The 27,517-nt window shown below is 40.8% G+C and overlaps 1 protein-coding gene across 2 annotated transcripts in view; it reads right to left on the bottom strand.

Annotated features, from left to right (window-relative positions):
* LOC116973362 (macoilin-like) overlaps positions 1-27,517 on the bottom strand; it is a 97,102-nt gene that overhangs the window by 33,691 nt on the left and 35,894 nt on the right. For both annotated transcript variants that reach the window (XM_033021346.1, XM_033021344.1), the window contains exons 3-4: positions 15,782-15,923; positions 11,871-11,997 (exon numbers count right to left, since the gene is read on the bottom strand). In XM_033021346.1, the coding sequence (XP_032877237.1) occupies positions 11,871-11,997; positions 15,782-15,923 (269 nt within the window). The remainder of the gene's footprint in view (positions 1-11,870; positions 11,998-15,781; positions 15,924-27,517) is intronic.

The raw sequence follows: 27,517 nt of genomic DNA, 5'->3' as shown, positions 1-27,517 counted from the left end.
CTATTTCTATGCAACTGTTACATTAGGATGGAGAGAAACTATATTCTGCACTCCTGTATATTTCTCTTTGCTCTGCCTATTATAGTTGTGCTTTGCTTGATTGTATTCATGTAAAGTATTATATGATTAGGATAGCACACAAACAAAAGCTTTTCACCACACCTCGGTATGTGACAAAAATAAACCTAAACTTATCCACTCTTGGGGACACCAGTTCAAAATAGCCCTTTTCTACTGCCGTCTAATAACACACTATATTTCTTCCATATAAGAAGACATTTACACAGCATGTTGCCCAACATACTCCAATGGCCTATTTCAATACTGAGATGGATATTTCTTGATCCTCCTTCCATCATTGTTCCAAGAGAAGGCTGCAATACAGACCTGCAGTGCCCTCCATGATGTTTGGAACAAAGATCCATCATTTATTTATTTGCCTCTGTGCTCCACAATTTGAGTTTTGTAATAGAAAAAATTGCATGTGGTTAAAGTACACATTATCAGATTTTATTAAAGGCCATTTGTATACATTTTGGCTTCACCATGTAGAAATTACAGCTATTAACCCCCCCCCCCCCGTTTCAGGGCACCATAATGATTGGGACACATGGCTTCACATGCGTTTGTAATTACTCAGGTGTGTTTAATTGCCTCCTTAATGCAGGTATAAGAGAGCTCTCAGCACCTAATCTTTCCTCCAGTCTTTCCATCACCTTTGGAAACTTTTATTGCTGTTTATCAACATGAGGACCAAAGTTGTGCCAATGAAAATCAAAGAAGCCATTATGAGACTGAGAAACAAGAATAAAACTGTTAGAGACATCAGCCAAACCTAAGGCTTACCAAAATCAACTGTTTGGAACATCATTAAGAAGAAAGAGAGCACTGGTGAGCTTACTAATCGCAAAGAGACAGTTAGGCCAAGGAAGACCTCCACGGCTGATGACAGAAGAATTCTCTCTATAATAAAGAAAAATCCCCAAACACCTGTCCGACAGATCAGAAACACTCTTCAGGAGTCAGGTGTGGATTTGTCAATGACCACTGTCCGCAGAAGACTTAATGAACAGAAATACACTGCAAGATGCAAACCACTGGTTAGCCGCAAAAATAGGATGGCCAGGTTACAGTTTGCCAAGAAGTACTTAAAAGAGCGACCACAGTTCTGGAAAAAAAGGTCTTGTGGACAAATGAGACGAAGATTAACTTATGGCAAGAGCAAAGTACAGAGGAGAGAAGGAACTGCCCAAGATCCAAAACATACCACCTCAACTGTGAAACACAGTGGTGGGGGTGTTATGGCCTGGGCATGTATGGCTGCTGAAGGTACTGGCTCACTTATCTTCATTGATGATACAACTGCTGATGGGTAGTAGCATAATCAATTTTGAAGTGTATAGACACATCCTATCTGCTCAAGTTCAAATAAATGTCTCAAAACTCATTGGCCAACGGTTCATTCTTCAGCAAGACAATGATCCCAAACATACTGCCAAAGCAACAAATGAGTTTTTCAAAGCTAAAACATGGTCAATTCATGAGTAGCCAAGTCAATCACCCGATCTAAACCCAATTGAGAATGCCTTTTATATGCTGAAGAGAAAACTGAAAGATTCTAGCCCCCAAAACAAGCATAAGCTAAAGATGGCTGAAATATAGGCTTGGCAGAACATCACCAGAGAAGACACCAGCAACTAGTGATGTCCATGAATCGCAAACTTCAAGCAGTCATTGTGTTAGGTATGGGATCAACCAAAGGTCAAGTGCAAAAGGACAAAAGTCAAGTGCAAAGGGACCAAGGTCAAGTGCAAAAGGACAGAAGTCAAGTGCAAAAGGACAAAGGTCAAGTGCAAAAGGACAACGGTCAAGTGCAAAAGGACCAAGGTCAAGTGCAAATGGACCAAGGTCACGTGCAAAGGGACCAAGGTCAAGTGCAAAAGGACAAAGGTCAAGTGCAGAGGGAAAAGGCCAAAGGGAAAAGGCAAAGGAAAAGAAGTCAAAGGAAAAGGGAAATTGCCATCCAAAGAGCAACCCTAGCTATTCAAGCTGCATTCAGGGGTATGAAGGTACGGAGAGAGAACCGGCACAAACAGAAGGCAGCAAAGGTAATACAAGCATAATTTAGAATGCACAGAGTATACCGTCAATACAAGGCAATGAGAAGGGCAGCTATAATAGTACAAACCCATTATAGGGCACACCTTCAAATGGAAAGTGATCGCAAAACTTACATGAAGGTACGCAGCAGTGTTGTACAGCTTCAGGCAGCCTACCGAGGAATGCTTGTTCGAAAGCAATTGCGGGGCATGCACAAATCTGCCAAGGTCATACAGACTTATTATCAGATGCATAAACAGCGTCAGTATTTTAAGAAACTACGCTGGTCTGCCATTGCGGTACAGCAACGATACAGAGCATGCCAGATAAGAAATGTCCAAGTGAGACAGTATAATAGTTTGAGAAAAGCAGTGGTTTGTATTCAGGCCTTATACCATGGGATCAAAGCCAGTATTGGTAGAGAAAATCAAGGCAGCACGCCATATTAAGTCATTCATAAGAATGTGCATTACAAGAAAGCATTTCTTGATGCAAAATGCGGCTGTAGTCACTCTGCAAGCTGCATACCGTGGTTACCGATTAAGGGTACGCTACCGAGCTGTGCGTCAAGCAGTCATTTCGATCCAGAGATGGTACAAAGCATACAAAATAGGGCATTCCCAGTTTGTGCAATATCAGTCAATGAGGGATGCAACTATTACCATTCAGGCTGCCTACAAGAGTATGATGGTTAGGCAGTGGGTTAAGCAAAAGAGAGCTACTGTAAAAAGTCAGTCAGTACTCCGTAGGAGTTGGTATCAGAAAGACTTAAAAAGACAAATAAAGGCACAACAGAAAAGGCTGAAACGATACAAAAGGCTTAAACGATATAGGAAAGACTTCCTCAAATGGAAAGATACAACAATTGTAGTCCACTCACTACCGTGCTTATGAAGCAAGAAAACTAAGCAGAGCACAAACCAAAGCCAGTGTTGTAGTGAAAAGACAATATAGATCTTACTTGATGAACAACCAGAGATGTGACTTAAGTGGACAAGTAGATGAACTACAGAAAAAGCTTAAACTATACAAAAAGCTTAAACGATATAGGAAAGCCAGTATTGCATTGCAAAGACAATATAGATCCTACTTCTTGATAAAGAACCAGAAAGGTGACTTAAGAAGACGAGTAGATGAACAACAGAAAAGGCTTGAACGATGCAAGGAAAGGTTGAATAAATGTGTGACAATGAGTAGAAAGTGGCTAATAGAAAAGTCTAAAGAAGAGAGGCTGGTCGGTCAAGACAAAAGTAGGCAGGACCGATTACAATTAGGACACTTCAGTATAATCCAGCATGGAGCCTCCTTCACTGAGCAATGGACAAAGGGTTATGCATTGCAGAATCTCATGAAACAACAAGAGCAGATAAATAAGCAGAGAAGGGAAATTGAACAGCAGAGGAAGCTGCTAGAAAACGAAAACTTGCAGCCATGGGTCAGATCCTACCTACAAAGAGGAAAACAAAACAAATACATGAACCAGAAAATGATAACTCATAAAGCAAGGGTTAATGTATTTGATTTAAGTACAATACCATTGTGCAACAGTGTATTATTCAATGATGGGTAGGTAAAGAGCATATACCATACAGGTGAAATGGACTTAAAAGGGGAGGAGCGCGGTGTATGTAATAGAAATGGTATTACCTGCCTCCAAGTTAAAGGGGGAGGAGTGTTATGTATGTAATAGAAATGGTATTACCTGCCTCCAAGTTAAAGGGGGAGGAGTGTTAGGTATGGGATAATTAGCATATGTAATTAGTGCCTTGTGATATCTTGTGCAAGTACGCATGTGCACGGGGAGACTCAAGGTGGCGTCCTGCAGTAAAGAAGCTTGTAAGATTACTTCCGTGTCCAGCCCTTATTTCAAGTTGTTCAAAGCATCCGAATACACAACACATTGCATGCAAAGGATATGCAACAAAATACTAAACATGACTACTTTCATTTATATGACATTGCTGTATCCCAAACATTATGGTGCCCTGAAATAGGGGGACTATGTATAAACACTGCTGTAATTTCTACATGGTGAAACCAACATTTATAAAAATGACTGTTATTAAAATCTGACATTGTGCACTTTAACCACATGTGATTTTTTTCTATTACATATCTCAAATTGTGGAGTACAGAGGCAAATAAATAAATGATGGGTCTTTGTCCCAAACATTATGGCGGGCACTGTATAAGCACTGCTGTAATTTTTACATGGTGAAACCAAAATGTATAAAAATGGCCTTTCTTAAAAACTGACAATGTGCACATTAACCACATGTGATAACTCATCCTTTACATTAAAATTGCCCCATGAACTACTTATAGTGCAAAGAAATAGATAAACGTTTAGTGTAGTCCACACGTGTGTTTAACACATAGCAGCAAATACAAGACAATAACATTTTCTGGCAGTTTTGTATCTGTGTGCATATCACTTTGATATTGTTCCTCATGGAAGTTATTCTATTAGAAGTAGACTCCTGCAATATTCCTGTGAGCAAACTATTTTTATACTTCATTTCATTGTTCAATATGAGACATATAACAATAAAACACTCTAGTCTCTTGACTGTGCATTTTACCGTAGATATACATAGGGATAGGGCAATGTGCCCCTTGATATAAAGAGAATAACTGAAATACAAAGCATATCAGGCTGCACTGGTAGAAAGAGGAGAGCTGATGTTTCAGGTCGCAGATCTTTCACCAATTCTGACTTTTGCCTTTAACCTGAATTGTTTTCCTTTCCACAGATGCTGCATGCTAATGAGTGTTTCCAGCATTTTCTGCAGTTTTATTTTACTTTCAGCTGTGTCCCTTGAACTTGCTCTTGTCTCTCAGTTGGAAAATGTCCCATTATTTCTCAATTCCATTTAGCTGTTTTTTATCCACATCTCTCCATAATTTTACTGAACAAGTATCTATTCATCTCAACCTTTCAGGGGAAATAGTTCCATGTTTCAAAGTCAAAGTCAAAGTCAAAGTATCCTTTATTGTCATTCAGACCTTTCGGTCTGAATGAAATTTCGTTGCCTTGCAGTCATACATATAATTAAAATAACAAAAACACACAATAAACACAAATTTAACATCCACCACAGTGAGTTCACCAGGCACCTCCTTACTGTGATGGAAGGCAAAAGTCTTAAAGTCTTTATGTTTAAACTAAGCTTAATGGAAAAATGTACTTCATAATTAAAATGCAATGAAATTGATTTTTATTATAAGACCACACTCTTTGAATTGGATTCTCAAACAGCTAAAGGGACTTAGGTTTTTTTAAAACAATTTAAATACCACATTTGGAATATCTTCTGACTCAGGAAAATACAGTTTTAAATGTATGCAACGTAGCCTCATCATTTAACCTTTTAAGTCCTTGTATCATTCTAATGAATCTCCAATGTATCTCTGTGAAGGAGAATATATAGGAAGGTTAAAGAAAATCATGATTAAAGGCCGGGACTGCTGGCAGAACAACAATGAACGTTGTGATTTAATTTGCTATTTTATCTAATCCTTTTTTATTGGTTGTTGAGGAGAAAAGAATAAGTAAAGGATATTCAAGCTGTCACACTAATTTCATAAATGTGATACAAGGTTTGATACATTATTAATTTTATCCTTCTTTTATTTTCTGTTGCATTCTATTTTAAATCAGTAAGGTGCTTATTTCAATTGTGAGTAAGTTAATTATATTTAGCTTCGTCAGTCCAGGTGGCAATTTATTCCATAAATTAACAAGGATTACTAAACTGTGTGGCAGCTGTTTCTTAGTTTGCATTTTATTATTACAAGGTCCTTACAGTAAAGGGACAAGCCATGCAGCATAACAGCTCTAAGTCAGTGTTTATATTCCACACCGAGTTTTATATTCCACACCGAGTGAATTTGACCCAATAAAGATGAAGAGATGTGCATGGAATTTGCAGTTGGTGGTGTACCCCTCCTGTCTACTCAGATAGTGGAGCCCATGGGATTCATGTTCATAAATGATAGGAGCAGAATTAGGCCATTTGGTCCATCTTTCAATCATGGCTGTTCTATCTCTGGGGTTAGGAGGGAGAGATAGATCAGCCATTATTGAATGGCGGAGTAGAATTGATGGGCCAATGGCCTAATTCTCCTTCTTCTTCTATGTGGTGTTTTTTGGCGGTTGGCAAACAACTTTTTTGGTGCATTACCGCCACCAACTGGCATGGAGTGTGGATCAAACAACACCATTACATATACTAATAACCTATATCCTTCCGAACAAATTGGTTACCCTAAGAAAATGCAACAGGATTTGATAGCACTTATATGAACTTCCTTGCAAAATATCTACCAAATCAAATTGTATTCTTTCTTTTCTGAACTGCTCACTCATCCGTTCTCTCTCCTCCTCATACCTCTCGCAATGTACAATGACATGCTCTATTGTCTCTTCTTGCCCACAGTATTCACATCTACCTGTATTATGCTTGCCTATTATAAAAAGTGTACTGTTCAGACCAGTGTGTCCAAATCTAATTCTTGAGATTACTGTCTCCTCTTTTCTGTTTTTTCCTGCACATCTAATTTCTCCCACTTTCCTCTGGACTCTGTAGAACCACCGTCCTTTCCGCTCTTCATCCCATTGCTTTTGCCATCTTTCCTTCAGTCTTTGCTTAATAATGTCTTTGATTTCAGTTTTACCTATGTTAATACTTAAATCAATTTTACTTCTTTTTGCTACCTCTTTTGCTACCTTATCTGCCATTTCGTTTCCTCTAATGCCAATGTGTGCTGGTACCCATAAAAATATGACTGTAAGCCCCATCATTTGAATTCTGAATAGTGTTTGTTGTATTTCAATCAAAATGTCTGGTCTACTGTCTGAATGGCTGTGCTGTAAACTCTTTATTGCTAAACCTGAATCTGAGCAAATAACTGTCCTTAAAGGCCTAGTATCCTCGACCCACTGTACCGCTAACAATATTGCAATCATTTCACCTGTGTATACTGAGACCTCATTATTGATCCTCTTCCCTACTTTGATGTGAAATTCTGGTACAATAAATGCTACTCCTACTTTATCTACTGAATCTTTTGATGCATCTGTATAAATTTGGACAAAACTGTAGTATCTGTCAATGTATTCCTGTATGATGACTGAATTATACCTATGTTGTTTATCCTTGTTTTCCTGTTCTAATGTTGTAAAGTCTACTGTTGCATCTGGAAGTATCCAAGGTGGAATTGAAGGTAATGGAACTGTTGGAACCACATTTAATTGTGCTATGCCGATTTGTACTGCTCTCTGGGTCACTGTCCATCCAAAACTTTTTGTTTCCCTTCTCTCCTTTTCCCAGCATGGTTTGATAGTAACTTGTGCTGGGTGTTCTTGACTCTGGCCCTGTAGGTTAATCCAGTAATTTAATGAAAGCTGTATCCTTCTCATCTCTAGAGGCATCTCCCCCATTTCAACCTGTAATGCTGCTGTTGGAGTTGTTTTTATTGCACCTGTACATATTCTCAATGCCTGATATTGAATGTTGTCTATTTTTTTAAGAGAAGTACTTGATGCGGACCCATACACCACACAACCATAATCTAACACAGATCTAATTAACCCATTGTATATAGCCTTCAAAGCTTTTCTATCTGCCCCCCAATCACATCCAACTAAACATCTCATTACATTAAGTATCTTCTTACATTTGTCCACTACTTTCTGAATATGAACTATCCATGTAATCCTCTCATCAAACCATAAACCTAAAAATTTATAGTATTTTACTCTCTCCAATTCCTGGTTATATAATTTTAGTTTAACCTCACTACCAATTTCCTTCCTAGTAAAAAACATTATCTTTGTCTTTTCCACAGAAAATTTGAATCCCCATTTATAAGACCACTCTTGTACCTTTATTATAGCCCTCTGTAGTTTCTGCACAATAAACTTCACATTTCTCCCCCTTTTCCAGATTGCCCCATCATCCGCAAACAGTGAAACTCCCATTTCATTTACAATGTCATCATACACATCATTTATCATTACTAAAAATAGTAAAGGACTTATTATGCTCCCTTGAGGTGTTCCATTTACAATATCTAATGTTCCTGAGTATTGATTTCCAACTCGTACTTGTATTGACCTCCCAAATAAAAAATCCTTAATCCATTTAAATATACGACCTTTAATCCCCAATTTACCTAGTTTCACTAATAACCCTTCTCCCCACATCATATCATATGCTTTCTCAATATCAAAAAATACAGCTACTACACTTTCTCTATTAATTTGTGCTCTCCTAATTTCATGTTCTAAACTTATAGCTGGATCCATGGTGTTTCTCCCCTTCCTAAAACCACTCTGGTAATTGGATAAATATCCTTTATTTTCTACATAATATGTTAACCTTTCATTTACCATTTTTTCCATTACTTTACATATGTTGGATGTTAATGCAATAGGCCTATAATTCCCTGGGTTTGTCAGATCTTTACCTGGCTTTCCTATTGGGATTACTACTGCCTCCTTCCACCTTTGCGGTAATTTCCCACCCTCCCACACTTTATTATAAAATTCTAACAAAAAATCCTTGGATGTTTCACTGAGATGGTTTAACATGGTGTAACAAATCTGATCTTTACCTGGTGCTGACATCTTGGTTTTTCTAAGAGCTCGGTTGAATTCTGTCTTTGTGAATGGTTTGTTTAGAACATCGTTAGTGTCTTCCTCATGTCGTATTAACTGTCTATTCTCTGCTATGGTATTTTCTTTTCCTTTTCTTCCTTCTTCACTAACATTGTCTGAACTGTGAATTTTAGCAAAAGATTTTGCCAACATCTCTGCTTTCTCTTCGTCTTTCACTGCTGTAATTTCACCGTCAGTTAGGATTGGATATTTGTATTCTCTTTTAATTCCTTTCATTCTCCTTATCATTCCCCAAACTTGACCTACTTTTGTCTCCCTTCCCACTGAGTTACAAAATGTCCTCCAAAATTCCCTCTTTGCATTTTTTATTACTCTTCTTACACTTGCTTGCAACCTTTTGTATTCAATAAGATTCTGAAAATTATGATTTATTTTCAAAATTTTAAAAGCTTTATTTCGACACTTAATTGCTTTGTCACATTCCTCAGTCCACCATGGTACGCTCTTTTTGTTGTGCTTACCTCCTTTCCTCTTAATGGACTTTGTTGCTGCCTCTAAAATGGCTTCGCAAACAGAAATATTTAAATTATCCACATCTTCATAAATATCAATTTTTTCCATTTCTTGATCACTAATAGTCTTAAACTTTTCCCAATCCGCACCACTAAAAGACCACTTTTGTATTCTCTCTGTATTATACTCCTCTAAACTCACTCCTACTACTATTTCTATCGGGTAGTGGTCACTTCCTACCGTTGTTCTTCGAATTACTTCCCATGAACAAACACCCGCCAATGAGTCTGACACTAGTGTGAGGTCTATGGCTGATTCTGACCCTGTTCTGATGTTGATTCGTGTCCCACTTCCATCATTAAGACACACAAGGTTATTCTTCTCCATTAAATCCTCAATCACCATCCCATTTTCATCATTAGAATCATCCCACAACGTGCTATGAGCATTAAAATCACCACAACATATAACTTTCCCTCCTAAATACCCAGCAAGTTCATCCATCAACTCCAATGAAAGCCTTTTACACGGATTATAAAAATTAACAATTTTAACCTTACCTTCTCTTATCCAAATTTCCACCACTAAATATTCTAATTCTGTTCCTTTCACCAACAATCTATTCTGTATTCCTGGCCTAATTCTGCTCCTATCACCTATAATTATAGACCTGTTAGTTTGACGTCGTCAGTGGTGGGCAAATTAATGGAAAGGATACTTAGAGATAATATATATAAGCATCTGGATAAACAGGGTCTGATTAGGAACAGTCAACATGGATTTGTGCCTGGAAGGTCATGTTTGACTAATCTTCTTGAATTTTTTGAAGAGGTTACTCGGGAAATTGATGAGGGTAAAGCAGTGGATGTTGTATATATGGACTTCAGTAAGGCCTTTGACAAGGTTCCTCACGGAAGGTTGGTTAAGAAGGTTCAATTGTTGGGTATTAATGGTGGAGTAGCAAGATGGATTCAACAGTGGCTGAATGGAAGATGCCAGAGAGTAATGGTGGATGGTTGTTTGTCAGGTTTGAGGCCAGTGACTAGTGGGGTGCCACAGGGATCTGTGTTGGGTCCACTGTTGTTTGTCATGTACATCAATGATCTGGATGATGGTGTGGTAAATTGGATTAGTAAGTATGCAGATGATACTAAGATAGGTGGGGTTGTGGATAATGAAGTCGATTTTCAAAGTCTACAGAGAGATTTATGCCAGTTGGAAGAGTGGGCTGAAAGATGGCAGATGGAGTTTAATGCTGATAAGTGTGAGGTGCTACATCTTGGCAGGACAAATCAAAATAGGACGTAAATGGTAAATGGTAGGAAATTGAAGAATGCAGGTGAACAGAGGGATCTGGGAATAACTGTGCACAGTTCCCTGAAAGTGGAATCTCATATAGATAGGGTGGTAAAGAAAGCTTTTGGTGTGCTGGCCTTTATAAATCAGAGCATTGAATATGGAAGTTGGGATGTAATGTTAAAATTGTACAAGGCATTGGTGAGGCCAATTCTGGAGTATGGTGTACAATTTTGGTCGCCTAATTATAGGAAGGATGTCAACAAAATAGAGAGAGTACAGAGGAGATTTACTAGAATGTTGCCTGGGTTTCAGCAACTAAGTTACAGAGAAAGGTTGAACAAGTTAGGGCTTTATTCTTTGGAGCGCAGAAGGTTAAGGGGGGACTTGATAGAGGTCTCTAAAATGATGAGAGGGATAGACAGAGTTGAAGTGGATAAGCTTTTCCCACTGAGAGTAGAGAAGATTCAAACAAGGGGACATGACTTGAGAATTAAGGGACATAAGTTTAGGGGTAACATGAGGGGGAACTTCTTTACTCAGAGAGTGGTGGCTGTGTGGAATGAGCTTCCAGTGAAGGTGGTGGAGGCAGGTTCGTTTTTATCATTTAAAAATAAATTGGATAGTTATATGGACGGGAAAGGAATGGAGGGTTATGGTCTGAGCTCAGGTATATGGGACTAGGGGAGAATATGTGTTCGGCACGGACTAGAAGGGTCGAGATGGCCTGTTTCCGTGCTGTAATTGTTATATGGTTATATGGTTATATGAACATATCCCTGAATCCCTGAAAGTTATGAATTCAATCATGGCTGATCTATCTCTCCCTCCTAACCCCAGAAATAGAACAGCCATGATTGAATGGCGGAGTAGACTTGAATGGCGGAAAATGGTATAGGAACAAAATGGTTAAGGTAGTACATTGAAGTCATTTGCTAATGGATCAAATAACAATTAATTTGCTCACTTCTTTTGGCATATCATCGAAAATGCACTTATATTGGAAGAATTTGTAAATTCCATTTTATGTGTGGGGCTACAAAGAATAATTCACTCATATCTCAGCTAACTTAATGGGAATATTGGCAAAAGATAAATGCAATGCTCATTAAAAAATTTCATATTTCTAATAGAAAGCCTTCCAAGATATTAATTGAACTCCAACTTTCTACCTCAACACTGTTTAAAACAAGTGATTGCTCTCTTTTGAGAATTCATACCGAGTGATTTAGATAAAGTTATATAAAGATATTTTTATGTGGAACCGAGGGAATTTAGGTATCTGTTGACAAGTACAATTGCTCGATTCTTGACATCTTTCTTGTTTAGCATTGTTTACCTGAGTTCCAGAGGTATTGAATCCATACATATGTACTAGCAACGAAGAAAAGCCAGTGCAGTGGTATGAAGATAAAACAGAACACATCTGAGGTAAATGCTGCACATACAAAGAGTATGGAAATAGCCTATGAAGAAACAAAGAAACATTTTATCAGTACAAGTCAGCCCTGAAAATAGCCATTGCAGCATTTTCACACAATAACTGCAGTAAAAATACAGATGGACAGCAAAAAGCTGCTGAACAGTCTGGAGTGTGTACAATAAAAGATGTCATTGGTAAGCATTCAGCGTGACATACAAATATCAGATAATATGCGGGATGCTTTCTGTCCTGCAAACTTCAGCAAATTCACTAGGAGACTGATGTCACGTATTGAAACCTGGAACGAGACCAACACATAATAATTCCAGGTTGTTGTGACTTTGACAGCCACAAGCCATCTATATGGAGGTGGGAGCGAGAGAGTTAACTATCATGAATGATGGCATGACTCTGGAAAGGCTTCTGGGAGTGTGCATCAGATGTACTGTATCTTGCAAAAGTGGAAATAACTAGGTCTGAGCCCAAAACCCATACAGGTGGATCCCATCTACAGTCATGTACTTCTTAAGGCTGAGAATAATCGGTCTGCTGGTTGTGTGCTCATTTATGTATTTGTTCCATAAGCTATTGCATTCATACATCACCCAATAGTATTGGCTGGTTAATACAGTGTTTTAATGCATTAAAATAGCATTGGCATTCGATTAATAAAATTCAACAATATCATTAATGAGACTCTGATGTTTGTAGTTAATTCACTCAGGGGACCTCGCTGTGCTGACAAGGTCAATATTCGTTACCTAGGAAAGGTGAAGATATTAATGTAGTCTATGTGTTGAAGTTGCTACAATGAGCAAGGAATTCCAGAATTTTGACAGTACCTCTGGTCATTGATCATCTTGTGGTAGAAGTCATGGCATTGCCAGGTACGATCAAAGATGCCTTGGCAGATTCTGCAGAGCAATTATAAATAGTACACAGTGCAGCCATCGTAAGCTGGTAGTGGGGCAAATGAATGTGATGGATCCGTGTCAGTCTTTGCTCTCAGTGATGTCAAACTTCTTGCCTCTTCTCAAAATGGCACTAACGAAAGCAAGTGATGAATACTTTATCACACAGCTGGCTTCTGCCTTAATGTTTATGAAAAACAGGAAATAACTTAGCCATCTGCTCTTATAGTCACATTTTTCTATGTTGATGGTGCAACTATGTTTGGTATTAATGGTGACCATGAAAATGTTGAAGATCGTAAACATCACTGAATGTCCAAGGGAACAGATGAAGTCCTCAAAGATGGCTATTGCCAGATATTGGTGTGGCCCAAAATTTAATTGCCATTTATCAGCTCATAACTCAACATTGCTTTGATGTTTCTGATGGCAGGAACAATCTGTCACATTATCTGGTCATTTAAAATGTGAGTTTATCATATGAGCCAAATCAACCATCCAGTCAACCTGTTCCACTTCTAAAGTTATAGTGGCAGGGAAATTCATTAATGATGAAATGATCAAAGAAGATTTGTCTGATGAAACTACGCTATGCAGATCTGCACTGATATCGAGGGGCTGTAAAGATTGGTCTTCAACAACCAAAATCATCTTCCTTTGTACTGGATATGATAACAATCAAGGAAAAGTGTGATTCAAGGCTCCTTGATATCACGCTCTGGCAAATGCAATCTTAATGTCAAGGGTAGTTACTCTCCTCTTACCTTCTGAATCAATCTCCTTTGCCTCAAGCCTGACCAAGACTTGTAATGCATTTTGCAACCAATTGATTAAGTGGGAAAAAAAATCCATCTGTGCGCAAGTTATTTATGATTAAGTGTCAATTGACATCATTTAGATTGTATTTCTGATGATTTGGAGAACTGAGAGAGGATTGTAACTGTTCATTTAAACTGGTGCTGATTTAGTGGATGAGCTCAGCGACAAATTTCCCTTCTAATGTCGAGGGAGGGGGAGGGGGTTGTTTCAGTGAAGAAGAACAGCAAAGCTAAAGGCATGTATAGTTCTGGAAAGGGTCATCAACACCATAGCTGGTGCTTTATGAGGCCAAATGTACTCAACCAGTTCTAGATATATGTGGATTATATTGGCTGAAGACTGGCTCTGCAGTTGTGGAAATCACTGGATGTGGCAGAGATGGGTCATCCATTCATAATTTCTGGCTGAAGATGATTAAGAATTGTATAGCCTTACATTTTATTTAGATGTTCTGTACCTCACTGTCACTGAGAATAGGTATGTTTGTGAACAGGTCTCCTAGAATTACTTGTTTCATTGTCCACATCAAGTCACAGTTCCCAAGTTTTGATCTGATCTGTGGGATCACTTATTGCAATGCAGAGCCTGCATCTCTGTTATACTTTCACCACTGCTGCTCCTGGCACAGTTCTTCACAGATTTTATTGAGCCAGGTTGATGACAGTGGTAGAGCAAGGAAGAAACAAGGCTAGAAGAGTGGAAATGATGGAGGAGCACAATTCTTTGGTGTTAATGGGCCACACAAATGCCCTGTTTTGATGCTGCAGATGCATTCTTAATCTGCGCTGTATCTCTAAACTAAACTAAACTAATCTAATCTAATCTCTCCCATTTTGCTTGATGCCATTGCTACACGTCACAACATAACCTTTGCTATTCCTGTTTTCTTTCTTGATTAGTACGGGTGTCAGATGTTATGGGGAGAAGGCAGGAGAATGGGGTTAAGAGGCAGAGATAAATAAGGCATGATTGAATGGCCAAGTAGACTTGATGGGCCGAATGGCCTCATTCTACTCCTATCACCTATGAGATTATGAACCCACAGGGACTACGAGATGGTCACTTTGATGCGTGGGGCCTAGTATGACGCCACTTGTTTTCTAGCACAAAGTTTAGACTTAAATGTAAAGGCTGCAATTCAGTAGGTTGCTGATACTAAGAATGGCAGTGAGATTGATAATGAGGAAAAAAGTCAAACTAAAAGGAGATAATAATGAACTGGTTAGACAGGATCAAAAGTGGCAAATTAAATGTTGTCAGAAGAAGTGTGAGGTAATGTGTTTGGGAAGAACAAGGCAGGAGAACACCCAATAAACAGTAAATACCAACAAGTGTAGAGAAACTAAGAGATCTTGGACTGCATGTCCCCAAATTGCTGAAGAAGGCAGGACAGGTAAGTAAGGTGGATAATAAGGAAAGCTTCCTTTTAACGTCCACAGCTTTGAACAAAGATAGACATAAAAAGCTGGAGTAACTCAGCGGGGACAGGCAGCATCTCTGGAGAGAAGGAATGGGTGACGTTTCGATTCGAGACCCTTCTTCAGTCTGGATGTGCCTTTGGCATGTTCTGAATGGCGCACATTAAAGTTGGACAACTACGATTTGTAACTTAACTTATTCTGAAACAACTTTAACATTTTTGCAATAATTCAACAATTAGTGATTTTCATGAACTATAAAATTATCAATCTTCTTAGGTAAAATCTAGAAATAAACTACCAAACTAGGAACAAGAATGCCCCAACTAATAATGTCATATAGAGGAAACAATATGCAATTTTGTAAAACTAAACTATCCCTCCCCTTTCCTGGAATTTGACAAATAGCATCTTCAAACATATTTACCAACAAATATCATCTACTAAGGGAAGTTGTTTTATTTTAGATTTCCCATGAATATTGTAACCATAAGCAGTGATTTATTCACCATAACATACCATAACATTTTACCTCTTTGCATTGGATTCAAAATCTATAGTTTAATTTTGAATTATTTTCCAAGTGGCAAGTTTAATGTCATGTACTATATACAGCACTGAAATGAGAATTTAGCATGTTCATTCTATATATAAAAGCCTAAATATAAATTATACTTACAAGGCCCTGACATCGAGAGGAATCATACACCCCTTTGACAAATAGCCAACCTGGCCATAAATATTCAAATCGAAGTTCAAGGATGAAATCTGTCAAAAGTATCAGCATCCATACCATAAGAAACTTCAGAGATGTGAATACACTGTAAAATCACAAGATAATACATTATTTATAAGATTCAAATGCAGCCCCAGCAGTAATACACCATTTGCAACCGCATACTGGATGATAATTAAAGCTATCAGTTTGTGTTTCATCCTGAGTTCTGGGCAAACCATGCCCAAAGCTTATTTGAAATGATCTGCCACGATTTTTGACCCAGTGTCCATCTCTCCCGTTTGCCACACAACCACTGGAGGAAAGCATAATACTTCACAGTCGTGGTAGAGAGGATGAATTTTGAATTAAATATTTTTGCAGAACCACTGGATATCTCAATGGAGAAGAAGGTCATGTCAGGGCATCAGGAATGGAATTAATCTTGGTGAAATATTGCCACCCCGGCAAGTTTATTGTTTGTCCAAACTCCAGCTTTCCTACCATTTTCTCTATGCTTTGTAACCACGGGTTACAATTCACCCACTACTGAGATTAAATGGACTGCAGTCCCTAACATAATCTCTTAACATAAAGTCTGAAGAAGGGTTTCGGCCCGAAATGTTCCCTATTTCCTTCGCTCCATAAATGCTGCTGCACCCGCTGAGTTTCTCCAGCACTTTTGTCCACCTAACATAATCTCTGTTTTGTAAGGGATCTGCATTTAATTTTTGCTAATCTATTTTATATATCTAAAGAAGCTATTCTATATTTCTCGCTTGATTACTTTCATATTTTACATTCCCTTTCTTTACCAATGTCTTGGTCCCATTTGTTGAATTCTGAAATTTTCCTTGGTTTATTGCTTTTCTTGGTAACATTGTTAGCCATCTCTTTTAGTTCTAGTTTAGTAGTTTAGAAATATAGCGCGAAAACAGTCCGCACCGACCAGCGATTCCCGCACATACTCACACTACTCGCACTAGGGACAATTTTACATTTACACCAAGCCAATTAACATACAAACTTATATGTCTTTGGAATGTGGGATGTGGGAGGAAACAAAAATCTTGGATTAAACGCACGCAGGTCACAGGGAGAACGTACAAACTCCATACAGTCAAGCACCCGCAGTCAGGATCGAACCCGGGTCTCTGGCGCTGTAAGGCAGTAGCTCTACCACTACGCCACCATGCCACATTGCTCTTATTGTTCCTATTATGTGTTTGTGCCTTCAGGGGATACATATCCTTGTAACTTTATGTGCCAATTCTTTAAATGTAGGCACAGCAGATCGTTATGTTTCCTTACAGCTCTCGGGACCTGAGTTCAGTCCTGATCTTGGTTGCTGCCTTTCGATTTACATATTCTCTCCATGTCCCTGTACGTTTCTGTCTGGATTCTCCTGTTATTTCCTACATGCCAAAGAGGTGTTGGTAAATTAAGTAGGTCTTAGTATAGGTTAATAGCAAATAAGATCAAAGAGGAATTGATGGCCATGTGTGAGACAGCACAAATTGTGGAGGTGCAGATAAATAAGGAGGGAATATGACTAATAGGATTGTTTTCTGGGAACCACCACCCACCTTTCTGTGTTAATATAAAGTAAATGTTGGCCATTGCTTGTCAACTGACATTCTCATGCAGTCTCATCTACCAGAGTCAACACATGCCTCACACTCTCATGGTTTTGAAGCAAATGGGATTGATAAACTTGCATTGGTATCATTATTATTCTTCCCTTAGGACCCTTAAATACAAGATTATTAATTAATCCGAAGCAGATCAAAACTATTATGTCCTTGAGTCGTTTCTTCAGTACACTGATCTTGTAAACACTTCATGAATTCACTCTCCATTTTACTACAGCTAATTTGATTTGTCCAGTCAATAACAGGATTACAAAGCCCCAATGATTATTGTAGCACTATAGTTAAATCTGTTACTAATTTCCTGATTTATATAAGCTCTTCACTACGTTCAAATAACATTGAAATATGCAGCACGGGAATAGCTCTTCAGCCCACAATGTCTGTGCTAAATATAATCGCAAGCTAAACTAATGTCATCTGCCTGCACGTGATCCATATCTCTCTGTTCCCAGCACAATCATGTGCACATCTAAAAGCCTCTTAAACATGACTATCATACCCGCTTCCACCACCCACCACCCACCACCCACCACCCACCACCCTCTTTGGAAAATAACTTGCCGTGCACACCTACTTTAAACATTACCCCTTTCACCTTAACAATATGGCCTCTAGTCTTTTCCACCCAGGAAAAATATTCTGATTATTTACCCTACCTATCCTCTCATAACTTGATATACTTCTATCAGGTCTCCACACAGTCTTCAATGCTCCAGAGAAAACTATCCAAGTTTGTGGGACTAGGGGAAAATAAGTGTTCGGCATGGACTTGAAGGGCCGAGATGGCCTGTTTTCCATGCTGTAATTGTTATATGGTTATATGTTATATGGTTTGTCCAATCTCTTCTTATAACTAATATCCTCAAATCCAGGCAGTATTCTGTTAAACCTCTCCTGCACCCTCTCCAAAGTCTCCACATCTTTTCTACAATGGAGCGTCCAAAACTGTATGTAATACTCCAAATGCTGCCGAACCAAGGTTCTATAAAGTTACGTCACGACTTCCTGACTCTTGTATTCAATGACCCAACCCATGAAGGCAAGCATACCATATGCCTTCTTTACCACACTATCTACTTATGTTGACACTTTTAATGAGCTATGGACCTGGATCCTCAGATCCCTCTGTACATTAATGCGCAGTTTATCAGGCGGAAGACGGCGCGCGTGGGCGTGTACCGGTGGGCCCTATGTGGGAATGTGGTGGACCACGCCATAACGGGCATGGGGGTGAGCAACCCTGGGAAGTCGGCGAGCAGGGCTGCGAAAAGTTCCTCGTCGACCTCGCCGAATTGCTGTAGGGGCGTTGGATTGCGCGGCTTGGCAGGGCAGGCCCGACACAGGGACCATGCGTCCACCTCGCACATCGACTAACAGGGAGAACGTGCGCAAGAAATCGGCCCCCAGGATCGGTTAGGCGAAGTCAGCTACGATAAACTTGCACCTGTACGGGCGGGAGTCGAAATTTAGGTTTGCGGTCCGCGTACCGTAAGTGCGAATATCGCTCCCGTTAACAGCCGAGAGGACGAGTCCTACCTTACCTGAATATCTCGGGCGCTCGGAGGCAGGATACTGGCATGGGCACCGGAGCCCACCAGGAAACGGTGGCCGGAATGGCGATCGGGGACGTAGAGGCGTTCGTTTGGGCCGATCGCGTTCGCCTCTATGGACGATCGGTCGGGGCATTTCCCGGATACGAGCAGGGGCTCCGACATCTTCGGGCTTTCGGGTCCGTATCGTTGGTGGTAATAGCACCATCTGCGTTGACTGTAGACCACTGGCTGCGGCGATTCTTCTTCGGCGCTGGGCTGGGCTTCTTCCTCCTCCCCTCGATGTCGGCTCGGCTGCACCCATTGTGTGACCAGGGGGCGGGCGAAAGCAAAAGTGTCCCGCCGTCTGTGCGCCCACAGTTCGTCAGCTCTCTCCGCGAGGTGCAGGGGGGGATTGCTGAAATCAACTCCGGCGAGCATCAGTTGGACTTCGTCAGGCATCTGCTCCAGGAACGCCTGTTCGAAAAGCAGACTTGGGTGATGCCTGTCCATCAGAGCTAACATCTTCACCATGATGGTAGATGGCCGCCGGTCGCCGACACTGTCCACGTGCAGCAGCCTCGCTGCCCTGTCTCTGCGGCTGAGACCGTAAGCGTGGAGCAGCAGGGCCTTCAGCCCTTCTTATTTGGCGATGGCCGGCGGGTCCCTGATGTAGGGCAACAACCTCGAGGCACAGTCCTGCGGCAAAGCCCCCACCACATGGAAATACATTGTGTCGTCCGTCACGATGGTTTGGAGGTGAAACTGTGCCTCAATGTGGGCGAACCACACCTGAGGTTGATCAGGCCAAAAGTCTGGCAGTTTGAAGAGCGGTGAGCCCTGCCTCGTGCTGGCTGATTCTGCAGGAACACTCTCTTCCGGCATAATTCTTCTTGTCTAACGATGGCTAGACAGGTCGGGGTCACCAATTTAGCGGTCTGAAGAACGACAACTGGGGTTTCCAACAGATCTTCATTCAAAAGTTCGATTTCCAGTATACAGGTTCTTTAGACATGTCAGTGCTGAACTAACGCTTACAAGCAAAAACCGCGCAAAACAAGCGGCCCCTCCCGAGTCACGTGACCGCGGCTTCCGAACGCCGGGTTCAATTTCTGCGTACGCCAGCAGGCGCCGCTACAATATAATATTTTAGCGCTGTTAAACTCAAAGATTCCAAAACCTGTTCATAATTCGTGATAATTCAGAGATAACTGGATCTGCAGTGGCACATTACTCCATAGTTATGTAAATTGAAGTTTAGTTAGATTAGTTTAGAGATAAGACCCTTCAGTCCAGCAAGTCCGTGCCGTACAGCGATCCCCACACACCAGGGATAATTTACGATTTTTACCAAAGCCAATTAACCTACAAACCTAAACGTCTTTGGAGTGTGGGAGGAAACTGGAGCACCCAGAAAAAACCCAATGGGGAATACATATAAACACTGTACAGACAGCACTCGTGGTCAGAATTGAATCCGGGGCTCTGGCGCTGTACAGCAGCAACTCTTCCGCTGCGCCGCTGTGCTGCCACTTCTGGGCTGGATAAGCCAGTGATCGGACAAGGCTGGAACAGAGGGAAAGGAAAAGTAGAAAGGCTCTCAGTAGGAAGCTATATCTAAGAATTTACAGGAAGCAGCTCACCTACTTGAAATTTAATAACATCCAGTTTCAGTTGTCAGTATTATTCTATAGTTTGAAGTTTCTGGTATCCATATTACAAGCAATCTAACCTGGTCCTCTCGCACTAATATGGTAATAAAAAGCACATTGGCATATTTATTTCCTTAGTAGAAAAATTCTCTCAAACTTCAACAGACACGCTATAGGAAGTATTCTGACAGATGCATCTGAGCCTGGTATGGCAACTACTCTACTCTTGACTCGCTGAATCTGCAGAGGGTGGAGAACACAGACTGGTCTATCACATGCTCATCACTTCCTTCCATCCCGTCCATCTTTGCATAGCACTGCATCCGGTAGGCTGGAAGTATCATCAAGGATGCCTGTCACCCTAGCCATTTCATAGAAACATAGAAAATAGGTGCAGGAGTAGGCCATTCGGCCCTTTGAGCCAACACCGCCATTCAATATGATCATGGCTGATCATTTTCTCTTCTCTTTTTGAGAGAAGATATAGGAGCTTGAAAGCCTGGATGTCCAGACATAAGAACAACTTCTTCCCCATGGCTGTCAGACTCTACCTTATTCAGTTATTCTGTTAATGCAGTTTAATTTTATTTGCACTATGTTAAATTGCATTACAATTTTTGCTCCGTTCTGCTGTTTTGCATTCATCATTGTATTTATTGTTGTATCTATCTATATATTATCTAAATGGTGGCCGACTAGGAAAAGGGGAGATGCAGCGAGACCTGGGTGTCATGGTACACCAGTCATTGAAAGTAGGCATGCAGGTGCAGCAGGCAGTGATGAAAGCGAATGGTATGTTAGCTTTCATAGCAAAAGGATTTGAGTATAGGAGCAGGGAGGTTCTACTGCAGTTGTATAGGGTCTTGGTGAGACCACACCTGGAGTATTGCGTACAGTTTTGGTCTCCAAATCTGAGGAAGGACATTATTGCCATAGAGGGAGTGCAGAGAAGGTTCACCAGACTGATTCCTGGGATGTCAGGACTGTCTTATGAAGAAAGACTGGATAGACTGGTTTATACTCTCTAGAATTTAGGAGATTGAGAGGGGATCTTATAGAAACTTACAAAATTCTTAAGGGGTTGGACAGGCTAGATGCAGGAAGATTGCTCCCGATGTTGGGGAAGTCCAGGACAAGGGGTCACAGCTTAAGGATAAGGGGGAAATCCTTTAAAACCGAGATGAGAAGAACTTTTTTCACACAGAGAGTGGTGAATCTCTGGAACTCTCTGCCACAGAGGGTAGTCGAGGCCAGTTCATTGGCTATATTTAAGAGGGAGTTAGATGTGGCCCTTGTGGCTAAGGGGATCAGAGGGTATGGAGAGAAGGCAGGTACGGGATACTGAGTTGGATGATCAGCCATGATCATATTGAATGGCGGTGCAGGCTCGAAGGGCCGAATGGCCTACTCCTGCACCTAATTTCTATGTTTCTATGTTTCTATCATTATTAATTATACTTTTTACTCTATGAGCTTTATGCCAACAGAAATTTTCATTGACAATAAATTAATCTGAAACTGAGATGGCAAACTGGTGACAATGGAAAGTTAAATACTCGGCTCGCAACAGGCAAAGGGACTTAAAATGAGGTCTGTTGTACATCAACGAGTGTGTGAATATTTTTGTTTTTGTGAAATTACATATATTTTTTTCGTACATAGGAACCTTATGAACAGACCTAGCCAGAGTCCTCAACTAGAAGTAATAATCATTCATTTTGGTTTTAGATTTGACCTATTTTACTGTGTGCTGCTTTATTGAAAAATAAATATTTATAGGTCAGTGCTCTAGCCAGTTAACCTTCCTGAAAACAGATGTTTCTCTGTTTTGCTGATATTGATAACTCCACATATTGCTAAATCAGAGATATACAGCAGAACTTTCAATGGTTGAAATGTGTTCATGTATTTCTCTTTACTGTTAAGGTTCTGTTTTGTGTTTCCTTCAAATCATAACAATTTGGGTGCTTATGAATTTCTGTGATTCTAACTCAGTTGGATTTTACATTTGAAAGTAAATTCAGGTTATTCAACCCCTGATGCAAGCCTTAACAAACTAAGGATGTATTTACTAGATTAATGATGTTTGATGGACATCTTTGTGCATAACATTTAGCTTAAATAAGAACATTTAGAGAAATTATGGGTCTCTGATTGAATCTGGAGGCAACTAAATAGTGCTGAAAAACAAGCAATGAATCCAGTGATTCTTGATAAATACGTCCCAACATTCATGCAACACAACAAATTTATGCCTGGTTTTTCGTTGGTGTGAATGCAATTACTGCAGTGTTTATTGATTTATAACATACCTGTAAATCATGTTTCACATGTGACCAGCATTAGAAGGAGCTAATTGGTGTGTTTGAAGATATGTTTGCACCTCTTAAACATTAATTTGTCATTCCCAGCAAATGCTGGCAGAAGTCACAGTACAGTTTGGTAAGTATGATGGAAGCTGCAGCAGGAGCACAGGTTACAGCTGGTATATGACTGCAGCTCCAGGCACTTTGTTCAATGAGAAGTGACCGAGGGACCGAGTGAGCCTTCCAGGTTCACACTGTTGTGACAAGAAGAGGGAGAAGCAAACTAGGCCAATTCTATATGAAATTCACTGACCTCGCACTGAAGCTTAAAGTCAGGAAGAGCAACATTAAGTCTTTTTACTAAGACAACGATTTGCCTCACTCCCTCTTGTCTGAGAGACCAACACAAGCTTTCATGGCAATGTCCTTAATATCCATAGAAACATAGAAACATAGAAAATAGGTGCAGGAGTAGGCCATTCGGCGCTTCGAGCATGCACCGCCATTCAATATGATCATGGCTGATCATCCAACTCAGTATCCTGTACCTGCCTTCTCTCCATACCCCCTGATCCCTTTAGCCACAAGGGCCACATCTAACTCCTTCTTAAATATAGCCAATGAACTGGCCTCAACTACTTTCTGTGGCAGAGAATTCCACAGATTCACCACTCTCTGTGTGAAAAAAAAAATTCTCATCTCGGTCCTAAAAGACTTCCCCCTTATCCTTAAACTGTGACCCCTTGTTCTGGACTTCCCCAACATCGGGAACAATCTTCTTGCATCTAGCCTGTCCAAACCCTAAAGAATTTTGTAAGTTTCTATAAGATCCCCCCTCAATCTTCTAAATTCTAGCGAGTACAAGCCGAGTCTATCCAGTCTTTCTTCATATGAAAGTCCTGCCATCCCAGGAATCAGTCTGGTGAACCTTCTCTGTACTCCCTCTATGGCAAGAATGTCTATCCTCAGATTAGGAGACCAAAACTGTACGCAATACTCCAGGTGTGGTCTCATCAAGGCCCTGTACAACTGCAGTAGAACGTCCCTGCTCCTATACTCAAATCCTTTTGCTATGAATGCTAACATACCATTCGCTTTCTTCACTGCCTGCTGCACCTGCATGCCTACTTTCAATGACTGGTGTACCATGACACCCAGGTCTCGTTGCATCTCCCCTTTTCCTAATCGGCCGCCAAAGTGGATAACCTCACATTTATCCACATTATACTGCATCTGCCATGCATTTGCCCACTCACCCAACCTATCCAAGTCACCTTGCAGCCTCCTAGCATCCTCCTCACAGCTAACACTGCCCCCCAACTTCGTGTCATCCGCAAACTTGGAGATGTTGCATTCAATTCCCTCGTCCAAATCATTGATATATATTGTAAATAGCTGGGGTCCCAGCACTGAGCCTTGCGGTACCCCACTAGTCACTGCCTGCCATTCTGAAAAGGCCCCGTTTACTCCTACTCTTTGCTTCCTGTCTGCCAGCCAGTTCTCTATCCACATCAATACAGAACCCGCAATACCGTGTGCTTTAAGTTTGCATACTAATCTCTTATGTGGGACCTTGTCGAAAGCCTTCTGAAAGTCCAGCTATAACACATCCACTGGTTCTCCCTTATCCACTCTACTAGTTACATCCTCAAAAAATTCCATAAGATTCATCAGATATGATTTACCTTTCATAAACCCATGCTGACTTTGTCCAAAGTTTTCACCACTTTCCAAATGTGCTGCTATCCCATCTATAATAACTGACTAGCATTTTCCCCACTACCGACTAACTGGTCTGTAATTCCCCATTTTCTCTCTCCCTCCCTTTTTTAAAAAGTGGGGTTACATTAGCTACCCTCCAATCCTCAGGAACTACTCCAGAATCTAAAGAGTTTTGAAAAATTATCACTAATGCATCCATTATTTCTGGGGCTACTTCCTTAAGTACTCTGGGATGCAGCTTATCTAGCCCTGGGGATTTATCGGCCTTTAATCCATTCAATTTACCTAACACCACTTCCCGGCTAACCTGGATTTCACTCAGTTCCTCCATCTCATTTGACCCCCGGTCCCCTGCTATTTCCGGCAGATTATTTATGTCTTCCTTAGTGAAGACAGAACCAAAGTAGTTATTCAATTGGTCTGCCAAGGCCTTGTTCCCCAAGATCATTTCACCTGTTTCTGACTGCAAGGGACCTACTTTTGTTTTAACTAATCTTTTTCTCTTCACATATCTATAAAAGCTTTTCCAGTCAGTTTTTATGTTCCCTGCCAGTTTTCTTTCATAATCTATTTTCCCTTTCCTAATTAAGCCCTTTGTCCTCCTCTGCTAAACTCTGAATTTCTCCCAGTCCTCTGGTAGGCTGCTTTTTCTGGCTAATTTGTATGCTTCATCTTTTGTTTTGATACTATCCCTGATTTCCCTTGTTATCCACGGATGCACTACCTTCCCTGATTTATTCTTTTGCCAAACTGGGATGAACAATTGTTGTAGTTCATCCATACGGTCTTTAAATATCTTCCATTGCATATCCAACCCTTTAAGAATCAATTGCCAGTCTATCTTGGCCAATTCACGTCTCATACCCTCAAAGTTACCTTTCTTTAAGTTCAGAAACTTTATTTCTGAATTTACTATGTCACTCTCCATCCTAATGAAGAACTCAACCATATTATGGTCACTCTTGCCCAAGGGGCCACGCAAAACAAGACTGCTAGCTAACCCTTCCTCATTACTCAATACCCAGTCTAGAATAGCCTGCTCTCTCATTGGTTCCTCTACATGTTGGTTTAGAAAACTATCCCACATACATTCCAAGAAATCCTCTTCCACAGCACCCCTGCCAATTTGATTCACCCAATCTATATGTAGATTGAAGTTACCCATTATAACTGTTTTACCTTTGTAGTACGCATTCCTAATTTCCTGTTTGATGCCATCCCCAACTCCACTACTACTGTTAGGTGGCCAATACACAACTCCCACTAGCTGTATCTGCCCCTTAGTGTTTCGCAGCTCTACCCATATCGATTCCACATCCTCCAAGCTAATGTCCTTCCTTTCTATTGCGTTAAACTCCTCTCTGCAACGCTACCCCACCTCCTTTTCTTTTCTGTCTATCCCTCCTGAATATTGAATATCCCTGGATGTTCAGCTCCCAGCCTTGGTCACCCTGGACCCATGTCTCCGTGATCCCAACTATATCATATTCATTAATAACTATCTGCACATTCAACTCATCCACCTTATTACGAATGCTCCTTGCATTGAGACACAAAGCCTTCAGGCTTGTTTTTACAACACTTATACAATTATGTTGAAAAGTGGCCCTTTTTGATTTTTGCCCTGGATTTGTCTGCCTGCCATTTTTACTTTTCACCTTGCTACCTATTGCTTCTACCCTCATTTTACATCCCTCTGTCGCTCTGCTCATGCTCCCATCCAGGTGCTAGCTACTGTCCAATTATGTCATGGTCTATATGAAAGACCACAGGGATGTCCACATCACCTGAGAGTACCAATGGCCTCCATTTGTAGCTCCCTGCGGCTTCTTATTTACCCAGACCTTCCCACAAAGCCTTTGCCTTGACAGCACCGAGCTTCAGCGTATCCGTCAGCATGAGAGGGTGGTGCAGTTGTAGAGTTGCTGCCTTACAGTGCGTGTAGCGCCGGAGACGTGTGTTCGATCCTGACTACGGGTGCTCTCTGTACGGAGTTTGAACGTTCTCCCCGTGACCGCGTAGTTTTTCTCTGAGATTTTCGGTTTCCTCCCAATCTCTGAAGTCGTACAGATTTGTGGGTTAATTGACTTGGTATAAGTGTAAATTGCCCCTAGAGTTTGTAGGAGAGTGTTAATGTGTGGGGATCACTGGTCAGTGCAGACTAGGTGGGCCGAAGGGCCTGTGTCCGTGCTGTACCTCTAAAACTAAAACACTAAACTAAAACGTGCGCCTGTAGCCTGGAATATAGTCAGAGGCATACCATTCCTGCCAAGCTTCAGACAGGTCAAAGATGAGGATCATCATCATCAAGTTGGTGATCCTCCAACAGTCCTTGATATATGTTTCAATGAACATCACTGGGAATAACCAGCAGATCAGAGCGTCTGCTGTTACGCAAATGCTCAGCAAGGATCCTTGCATCCTTTTCCAAAGCTTCTTTGCAAATGCGCAGCCCACAAAGAAATGGGTGATCATCTAATCCTCACTGCAGCCATCCCAAGACAGTGCGCACAGTGGATAAGGCAACAACTGTATAGGAAGGACCTGTCGGGGATGGTCCCTCTCACTGTCAGCCAAGCAAACTCTTGATGGTTGTTGGTGAGTTCTGGCGAGGAGGCATTCTGCCAAATAGTTTTGATGATCTGCTTGGGAAACCACCACAACACATCCATCATATACTTATAGACAATAGACAATAGGCGCAGGAGTAGGCCATTTGGCCCTTCGAGCCAGCACCGCCATTCACTGTGATCATGGCTGATCATCCACAATCAGTACCCCGTTACTGCCTTCTCCCCATATCCCTTCACTCCTCTACCTTTAAAGGGGCTGTCCCACA

The sequence above is a fragment of the Amblyraja radiata genome, chromosome 5 (genome assembly GCF_010909765.2).
Source record: "Amblyraja radiata isolate CabotCenter1 chromosome 5, sAmbRad1.1.pri, whole genome shotgun sequence".
NCBI classification, from domain to species: Eukaryota; Metazoa; Chordata; class Chondrichthyes; order Rajiformes; family Rajidae; genus Amblyraja; species Amblyraja radiata.
This window is presented reverse-complemented; position numbering and strand designations above follow the sequence as displayed.